General features: G+C 36.0%; 1 protein-coding gene across 1 annotated transcript; it reads left to right on the forward strand.

The window, feature by feature from the left end:
• The first annotated feature begins 6170 nt into the window (after positions 1-6170).
• On the forward strand, positions 6171-7408 carry LOC108614967 (putative gustatory receptor 59d). Its single transcript, XM_018009190.1, has 2 exons — positions 6171-7190; positions 7247-7408. The coding sequence occupies exons 1-2, from the start codon at positions 6171-6173 to the stop codon at positions 7406-7408; spliced, it is 1182 nt and encodes a 393-aa protein (XP_017864679.1).
• The last annotated feature ends 2736 nt before the right edge of the window (positions 7409-10144 follow it).

Consider the following 10144-nt stretch of genomic DNA (forward strand, 5'->3'; position numbering starts at 1 on the left):
TCGTCGTCATCGTCATGTACATCATGTCGCCAGGCCCAACAAGCTACTCCCATCCATTTGGGGGTAGTCTTTTAATAAACGTTCGGTTGTCAGGCGCAGATTGCTTTTGGCTTTGCCAGCTGCTGCTGCTGCTGCACTGCATCCATGCACAGCTCGCCATGAGTTGTTGAAAAGTTTAAATGGCTTTTACGCTAAAGTTTTTGATATGCAGCCGCCGTCCGCCGAATGATTTTTGTCTATTTTGTGCGGCTAGCTTGTAATTATTATCTCAAAGTTTCTCACTCTTTTCTCTTTCTTAAAAAAAAAAATAAAATAAAATAAACTTTGTAAGAATCAAGTAAGCTGACCTTTTATTGATTTCAATATGGAAAGCTTATTAATTATAATTATTGCTTTTGTAAATGAAATTCATTTAGCTTTAGAATTGATTTATGAATGTAACTATAAATAAATATGTTATTATATTTGTAGTTTTAATTATTATTATTTTATAAATTATAATTACTATCATTACATTTACTTATTATATATATTTTGACTTAAAAAAATAGCTAGAATTTAGCTAATTCATAGGTTTATAAATAAAATTTTCGCTTTACAAGTTTGATCAATTGCGTTGAGTAGAAATATATTTATATACTTTACTTATTACTACTTCTTTTATTACTTTTATATATTATTAGTATATATTAGTATATCAAAATTTTCGAAATTTTCCATACTTATATTATAATGGTATGCTGCAATACAATATTCATATTTTATTCCCAATACATTCGCCTAATAGGCCATCAAATATATAACTTTCTATTCGCTTTTGGCAAGCCAATTGGCAGAGACATTAGCACACAATTCAATCGGGCTTCGTTGAACAAATGGCACAGAGTTTTATGTAGAACAGATGCAAGTATCAAATATTCCAAGATACAGTACTACACGTACCGTATCGGCTTTTGGCCAATAAACAGTACGAGATTTATGCATGCAAACGTTTTATTAGAATGGCCAGAGGGAATCGAAGACCGCAGCAGCCAGCTGCAACATTTATCGATACAATTGGCAGCGATGTCTGCCAAGTGGCCACAGACAATTGGAAAATGTGTGCCAAGTGCGCGAATCATGCTCGCTCTCGCTCTCGCTCTAGCTCCTCTTTAGCCTCTCTCACTCTACACATATGTGGAGTTGCTGCAGCAATTGGTGGTTTGGTCCATTCGTTTATCGCTTAAATCTTGACCAGGCAGATCGCCTGTGGGGCTAACTGCAAATGCTCTTGTATTTTGGCCAACCGCCAATGGTTGCGGATGCGAACTCGAGTGTGAATTGTGTTTAAATACTGGATATATACGTATATAGATGTGTATATATATGTGCAGTATGTGTCTGCAGTTAATTAATTGAATATAAATTAGTTCAGCATTGCCAAAGCACGCCAACTGCAGCTAGCTAAAGGAACAAGCCTTTGTTTATATATAGTCTATAATAAATGTTATGTTTTTATATAAGCTCTATTGAAAGTATATTTCAAAACACAATAGAGTTGGTTGTTGGATAATTGCATTATTGCATGCAATTATAGCTGAGAGTTATTATAAATAAATATATATTAAGAAACAAAAAATTATTAAGAATGTATAAAACTAAAAAAAATATATATAAATAATATTGTAAATATTAATACATTATTAAATTTATATATAAATAATTTTGAAGTTATAATAATGTATTATAGCTAAATAACCAATATTTATATATCATATATGTATATCCTTTTAGTAATTAAATAAGCATAATAAATAAATATAAATAGGTAAGCTCATTATTACATTCATTATGTTTTTCTTTTAAAATACATAAGAAGTTTTAATTAAATTCAGAATTCAAACAGAAACGTAGGCAAGAACAAATTGAGCCAACAAAAGGAATCACAGTAGATGCTGAGCGCTTATTAACTTGATATTTATATTAAAATCTGAAACTTCGTCTCTCTTTCTCACTCACTCTGTACGTGTTCCACCTTCAATAAAAAGTAAAATTTAAATTAAATTCCTGCCAATGCATAAAAAATTCAATTTGAAAACTTTAAACCCATGCGGTGTTCGCCTAAGCCAAAAGCGAGCCACAGTTGGGGCTGGTCAGGGTCCAGTTGGTGCAACAGCTGTTGTGTTGTTGTTATTGTTGCTGCTGTTGCTGTTGTTGGCTGCTGCCTGTTGTCGCAAAAAGCAAATTGCCAGACAGCAACAGCAGCAGCTAAAAAGATGCAAAAAGCGAGAGAAACAGAGAAACGTTTTGCAGGGCGCCAACGATAAGGAATTTAATTTTATGCGCTCTGGCGCCTTTGGCCAGCTGAACAGGAAGCCCAAATGCAGTTGCTGCAGATACAGATACAATTGCAATTGCAGTTGCGCATACATATCAGCGATGTCACAGCATTGTAAATATCTATAACATGCCATATCGGAGAGCTGTCTAAAAAGAAAAGTAAAAAAAAAAAAAAAAAACAAGCGAAAAAAAAGCCAAAACTAAATAGCAGACAGCTCAGCTCAGACAGCGACCCCTTTGGCGCACTTGTTCAAGGGTATCGCACTCGACAACAATGCAGCCAGGCAAACACTTTGAAGTATGTCAATGCTTTGCTTGCCACATGTGCCACATTTCGCCAGAAGCAGCCAACAGCCAGTGGCAGTGGCCCTGCCTGTCTGTGCCTGCTTAGCCGGCGATAATTTATGTGGTTCAGGCCGCTGCCTCTGTGGCGGTGCATTGGCTTTGATCACAGCCGTCCAGCCCCGCCCCCCACAGCACAAATTCCCTTGCAGCAAGCATCTTAAAAGCGAAAGTGACATTTTACTAATTTAGCATTTTGAATGCGTCTCGTGTCGAGCAGCGAAAAGATTTATTCGCAAATCGCAATGCATTATGCGGCCTTAATTAAAGCATCTTCTACAAATTTATGCACTTGACTGCGCATCGATTGATTGATGGCTTCGTGGCGTGCCTCGAGCCAGCCAGGCTCTGCTGCCCAGGTAAGCTGCAGCTGTTGCCCAGGCAACAACTAAGCCGGCAACAGGTTGTTAGCGCTCCATAAAGATAGCCATCGCAGACAGACGAGAAGGCGGGCAGCCAGCCGAACCTGAGCTACAAGCTAAGTTGCAGATTATAAGATTTCTTATAAGATCAGAACAGCCTATACAGCTTTATAGTTATGTTTGCATACTGTAGACCCCAATTAATTTGCTTATTAATATCAGTTATTTAGTTTGCCTCTGGGAAAATTGCCTGGCTCTTCATTTGAGCAAATATTTTAAGAGTAGATCTGTGCTTTAGTTAACATATATATTTATATTCTGCTTGTTAAATATCAGTTTGATAAATTCTACATATATATATATATATATAGAAAAGCCCTGATGTGCCAGCCTGCATATGAAAGCCATAGTTTAATACGTAATGGATAGGAAAACTAGTTAGAAGTTTGCCTAGCTTAGGAAAGCGCTTACAAATTTGGAGAGGAAGATCAAATGAATCTAATATATTTCAACTTAATATTTTATCTTCTACAATGATCTCTTCTAAAATTATCTTCACAGATTTTTGGCTTAAAATCAGCTCGAATTTGGTTTTATTTATCAATAAAAAATAGGGTAAATAACCAATTTGTTGTACATATTGCTGCAAAACATTTCCTTCGTCAAATTTCATAAAGATTTTCTGAAAATCAAGAAATTTTTGCTTCGGCATTTACAGGGATTTTTAGGTAGTGGGAAAGCAAAGCAGGCTGCAATATTTAAATTTTCCTACTAAGATGATACTATATGTCAAATTGTAGTTCTTGTTCGTCAAATTATTGCTCACATTTTTTTAGCAACCAATTCAAAAAATTAAAAAAAAATAATAATAATAATTGCTGAAACGATATAAATTCAATTTTATTTTAAAAAGAATACAGCAGAGTACAATAGAAAAAGTTTTATCATATAGAACATATTCAACCCTAACCTTATTTTAATCGAGAGAAAAATATGAAATATATATGAACAACTCCTTATATGTATTAACCTTCCGATTAAAATAATAACTAAATATTGTTACTGAAGCTGGCAATGTGCTGTATGTGATTTTAAAGCAGCATTCCTTAAAAAAAAATTGAGTATTAAAACCTTTGTTGGCCGACGTTTTTCTGCCTGCAAAACTTTTATATTTAAGCTCTTTCTATATTCGTTCAACTAGTTTGTAGTCGAGGGAGACCTTCATATAGATATGCACAAAAAATTCTTATAGTTTTGGGCTTTTTCAATGGCCCAAATAGGCAGCAAGAGCAACAGCAGCAGCGACCCATTGAGAAAGATGTATGACTGAGCATCATTCATTGGCAGGGCTCAGCAACATCCATTTCGCATCTCGTTCAATTCTATGGCCATTGACAAACAATACGACAAATTGGTTTTTGTGTTTTTGGCCCATATTCGGTTTTGCAATTTGTGCAAATTGTTTTACACAAAATGTTTGCACGGCTCGAGCCAGAAGTTCAGATAGCTGAATGGGTTTTATATACATATATATATGTTATATATGTATATGTATATTTCTGGCATTTATATCGGTCATTAATGTTGAATTTTTGTTGCACTTCAACTGCGTATACACTATAAATTATTGCATACAAATCGATGCCAAAAGCTATCTCTCTCTCCCTCTCTCTCTTCTACTTTGCTCCTTTTTATTTTGGTATGTCAGCAATTTTTGCGCATTTGAAAATATCGCCTCTCTCAATGGCTTTTGCATTCAGCAACGAAATTAATTGCGTAAATTGTATTAAATGTTTCGCCATGGGCAGCAAACAGTGCAAATTTTAATTGAATGCCTTTTGTTTGGCCAGCGCCAATGTTGTTTTTCTGTCGGTTCGCTGCGGCGCTCCACTTAAATGCAAATCGAGTCGAGCTCGAAAATAGAAAGCTGCACGGATTGCATTCCTAGCTTCAAAATTGAAAAAATAAAAAGCAAACCCAACCCAACCAAACCAAACCAATCTCTATCCAAAAGCCGTCTCATCGGCAAAACATTTGCCTTTTGTTCCACTAATTGGCTTATGTTTGCATTATGTCAAAAACTGATATATCAAATTGGTTATCTCTTGCCTTGCTGTTATTTCAGCTCGCAGTTGAATGCAATTTAAATAACGCAAGTGCATAGCTGAGAGAAAAGGATTTAACACAAAAAAAAATAAATAAAAATGTTTAAGCGTAACAAAAAATTCTTTGAAATATTTGTGTAATCGTTAGAAATTCCAATTCAACTTTGGGATTTGTCTATTGCATAACTTTCATTCTGATCGAAATTTTTTGTGAATAAATTTATAAAAAGAAATATATTTTTTACAATATATATATATATAAATACAAATTTGTATTTAACATATTTGTAGTTATGCATAAAAAAAAAATAAAAATAAATATATTGTATACAATAAATAAGAAAACATAGTCTTAGGGCTTTTTATTCATACATATGTAAAGCTACGAATTTTTTTTTTTTGTATTAATTTTTTTTTTGTTTTTTTTTTTATTAAATTTTTAATTAATTTTAATTTTGTTAGAGGAAACCCAAGGTTTAAGACACTACAGATAATAAAGTTTTTTTTTTTTCTAATTAATGAATGTGTATTACTTTTTTATTTTATTTATTTTTTTTTATTTTTTTTTTTATATATATTTATTTTATTATATGAAACATTTAACACCTCTCAAAGAATAAACAACAATTGATGATATTTAAACAGTGAGTGCGATGTGTAAAATAAAATAAATAAATATTTTTTTTTATTAATATTATATGTATTAGTTTATCTCTTCTTTCTGTACATATTTATGCATTTGTTTTAAAGAAGTTTTTTTGAAAAGAAGTCAGCAAAAATTCTCCCTTTATTAATTAAATAAAAGTTAATGAAATCATCCTTAGAAATAGCTATTGATCGATTTGCTTAATATATTTACATATACCCTTGGCATTAATGCATCAAGCACTGTCGACAGCAGCGATAAGGAATCTGCCCAAGCTACGCACAGCTCATTAGCAGCTATCGTCGTCGTTATCCGCCCATCTCATCGAGCCGGTGGTTTTTTCATTAGAGCTGGTCGAAGCAGAACGTGAGAGCGGTTGGCATTCAGTCATTCACAATGGTTGACCTGGTGCAGTTTGTGCTGCGCAGCAGCTACTACTACGGCCGGCTGATTGGCGTGATCAACTTCGAGATTGACCTGGAGACGGGTGAGCCCCGACTGACGAGACGCGCGACACTCTGGGCGATTGCCATCAACGTGTTGACCTTCAGCCTGGTGCCGCTGTTGATCAGCAGTCGGGTGTGGCAAGTCTTCCTGGTGCACGCCAACAGTCTGCATCAGTATGTGTTCCTGGTGATGATCTTCTTTCGGGTCAGCTGTGTGTTTGTGACTGTCCTCAGCCGCTGGTGGCAACGGCAGCAACTCGTGCGTCTGCTGCGCAGCTATCGCCGGCTGACAATGAAGCAGCCCCACGTGGTGCGACTGTGGCGCCGCGGTGTCATTGCCAAAGGGATTACCAGCTTTTCGGTGGAGAGCATTCACATATTCTTGGGCGTGTATGGTGTGCGAGATATGCTAACGCCCACCATAGCACTGAGCGTGTTTCTCATCTATCTGATCATTAGCTGGATGAATATTATCCTCGCCCAGTATTTCTTCAGTTTGCTAAACGTGCATGGACACTACTTGCTCATGAATGAGGAGCTGCGCCGGATTGTGGCTGAAACGCATTTGCTGAAGCTGCTGGATCATGGCAAGAGCCTGCGCCAGCTAAAATACTGCGCCCTGGCCGATCGCCTGGACAGCGTGGCGCTGCTCCAGTCACAGCTCCAGAGCCTGGTGCGGCGCTTGACCCAAATCTTTGGCCCGCAGACTCTATGCATTTACATCACCTTTAATGCCACCTTGATCTCGGGTACTTACTATGCCTTTTCGGCCATCAGGTACAGCGTTGACATCGACTGGACGAGCGCTAAAACTATATTGACCATATGCGGCGCCATCCTCTATATGACTGACTCGCACTTGACCTACTCCATTACAAGCTATGTGGAAATTGTCTACAAGGAGATGTCGAAAATCATTGCACAGTATCCAACGTTTGCCCAAGATGTGGACAGGCGTCTAATCACAGCGGTGAGTGGTATTCTATTGGTTAATCTAATGTCTCTCTCATATAAATCTGTTTGCAGTTTGAGAACCTTAAAATGCAATTGGTAAGCAATCCACAAAAACTCTCTGTAATGGGCCTATATAATTTGGAACGTACTACGGTCTTGGGCATTTTCAGCTCCGTAATATCGCATTCATTAATCCTCATACAATATGATATAAAACACTACAACGCAGGCTAAAAGTAATTGTTTAGTATTAAAAATTTAAATATAATATATTATAGTTTAATTAATTATATTTCAGAAGTGTTTCAAATATATAATTATTTTGTAATTTTTTTTTAATAAATAAACATATTTTGTATATATATATATATATATATATATTATTAAATATTCTGTGAATTTTTTTATGTTATGTTTCTAAAGATATATATATATAGAATATAATTAATTTTATTCCATAAGTGTTTAAGATATATACTTGTTTCTATGTAATTTTTTTTTATAATAAATTAATATATTTTATATATAATTAATATAATATATTATTTTATAATATAATATAACGACTTTTATTCCATAAGTGCTTAAGATATATAATTGCTTTTATGTAATTATTTTTTTTTTATAATCAATTATTATATTTTATATATTTTTTATCATTTTGTATATTTCTAAAGATGATATACTTAAAACAGACTAACTCTTAACTCAGGCTATCTCCTATCTCTCTATATCTCTATGCGTCTAGAACACTCTTCAACTTGTTTGCCAAGCAGTCTCCAACAGGGCTTCTAAAGAGCTCAGACTTGCTTAGCTAACATGTCTCAGACAGAACTCAAACACCATCGACTAGAACACTCTAAGACTTGCTTGGTTAATTCATTTCACTCGCCGCTCATCAAACTTTTGAAAATATATTTCTATGATCGCAGCCAGACGTCGTATGCACAGTCTCAGACATGGCTTAAAAACTGTATTAAAACTCGCCTTGCAGCTTCAGCCACGCTTCCAAATGCCAATAACTCAAAAATAAATAACTCATACGCCACATGAAACTGGAGACAGGCAAAACAAAGGCAAAGTCACGACTGCCAAACAGGAATGCGATGCCCAATTGCAAATATTTTTTTTTTCCACCGAGTTTTATTTGAAAAGTTGAGCTGCTAGGAAAGCTGTAAAATTGCCACCACCTAATGAAAAGCAACCCCTGTGCGCGCAGGTAAGGACGGCAAATCGCCCTCACTTTTGGCCTGTTACACGCTCGTTACGTTTGATTTATAAAAGTTTACTTTTCTGAACGAGCTTCAGAAGAAATTAATTGCCGTTGTTATGTTTGATAAATTGCGTATACGCCGCAGTACGAACAATAAACAATATAAATGTAAGTGAATTACAGTTGTGCGTGCGTGTGTGTGTGTGCAGCTCTCGACTCGACTCTATCTGCATATCAACATTGATTAACGCCCACAGCTGTAAAGGGGTTGCTTAGCTCTGAAATTTGCCGAAGTAATTTTGCACTTGAGGAAATATTTTAATGAGAAATTTCTGCTTTTAATTTATTACAATTGGCAGAGCTGAAGATTTTCTCATAAGCCATAATGAGAGTGTGGAAAGTGTATATTATATATGTGTGTATTTAAAAAAAAAATCCCACGTCTTACAGCTACAAAGCTTTCGCGTCTCACACCTGCTCAAAGAAATATTCCAGCAATATATTTTGCCAGCTGCCAAATGCGGAACTTCGACTGTGCTGCGCTTTAACATTCTTCTCTTAATTTGTTTTGTAATAATGTGGCTCGAATAGTCAAAGAAAAACAAAAGACAAAACATAAAAACAAATAATTCTTTTCAGTTTTCAGTTTCATTTTTGTGCAGATATTTCAGTTTACAGCGCGGACTGAGTGTAACTGTTGTCTTGGCCCTCGCCGCGCAACGGCGCCAACGGAAATGAAAACTTAACGCTTATTTGAACCTTCAACAGTGCACATAAATCAGCAGACTGACGCTACCCTTACCACCTACGTGGTACGTACCACCTACTATCCGCCCGAACTCTGTCTGAGCTCTTAGCCAAAAGCAGCTTAAATGCCATTTTGTAGCAATCTTTTTTTTTTTTGTTTATTTTTTTTTTTTGGCTGTTGTCTTTCTTTGCTTTGAGTTGGGCTCTTGAAAGTCGCGCTGATGTCTTTGCCATTCATAATTCTGTCTCTAAATATTTGTGTTTTATTTTTTGTTTCGCCCGTTTGCGTTTTCGGTTGGCCATATGTGCGTGAAAATGTTTCTCTTTTGAGCCCCGTCTTTGTCAAGCTATTTGGCGCTGTGCACTTCCGTTTCCGCTTGAGACCGGATGCGGCAGACGCCTGTGGCGAGCACTCTCACTGATTGCACTTGCCAAATATTCAAATATTCACACTTGTAACTCATTTGCCATTTCAATTATTAACATTACGAGTAACGCCCCCCGCCTTGACACGCGACAACCAGCGCTAAAACTTTCAATAAAACATTTAACAGAGTAAGCTGACTGTAAAATACCCTTACCTTGCACGTGTATAAGTAGATAAAGTTCTATCTATATTTATGTATAAATATATGTATATATATAGGCAAAAATCAACCCCTCAGTTGGAGTAGAACAAATGCTTCCGACTGCATTTAAATGGCTCCAATTCGCCTCGACCCTTCGTCCTGATTGCCCAGCCAAATGAGTTCGTGTCTGGCGCTCGCTGCGTTCGCGCGCTCAAAACATTTTCAAGTAATCTGAAATTTTTGCTCATTTGATTCAATTACACCTTTGGGTGTTGTAATATCGGAGCTATCGTAAAAAAAAAGACGGAAGCAACAAAAACGCAAGCGCAAAAGATGTTAACAAAATGAATGGTTCAAAGCAGACGGATGGACGGAGGGAACGACGCGTCGTTTTTATCTTGGGAGGGCTGTGAATTGTTGCAAAATAAATTAAAGACGAGA

The sequence above is a fragment of the Drosophila arizonae genome, chromosome 5 (assembly GCF_054131065.1).
Source record: "Drosophila arizonae isolate 15081-1271.41 chromosome 5, UAZ_ARI_1.0, whole genome shotgun sequence".
Classification (NCBI taxonomy): Eukaryota; Metazoa; Arthropoda; class Insecta; order Diptera; family Drosophilidae; genus Drosophila; species Drosophila arizonae.

Coding starts and splice junctions, on each gene's coding strand:
- LOC108614967 (XM_018009190.1), top strand. CDS start 6,171: ATGGTTGACCTGGTGCAGTTTGTGCTGCGCAGCAGCTACTACTACGGC. Junction 7,191..7,246: donor ACAGGCGTCTAATCACAGCG/GTGAGTGGTATT, acceptor ATCTGTTTGCAG/TTTGAGAACCTTAAAATGCA.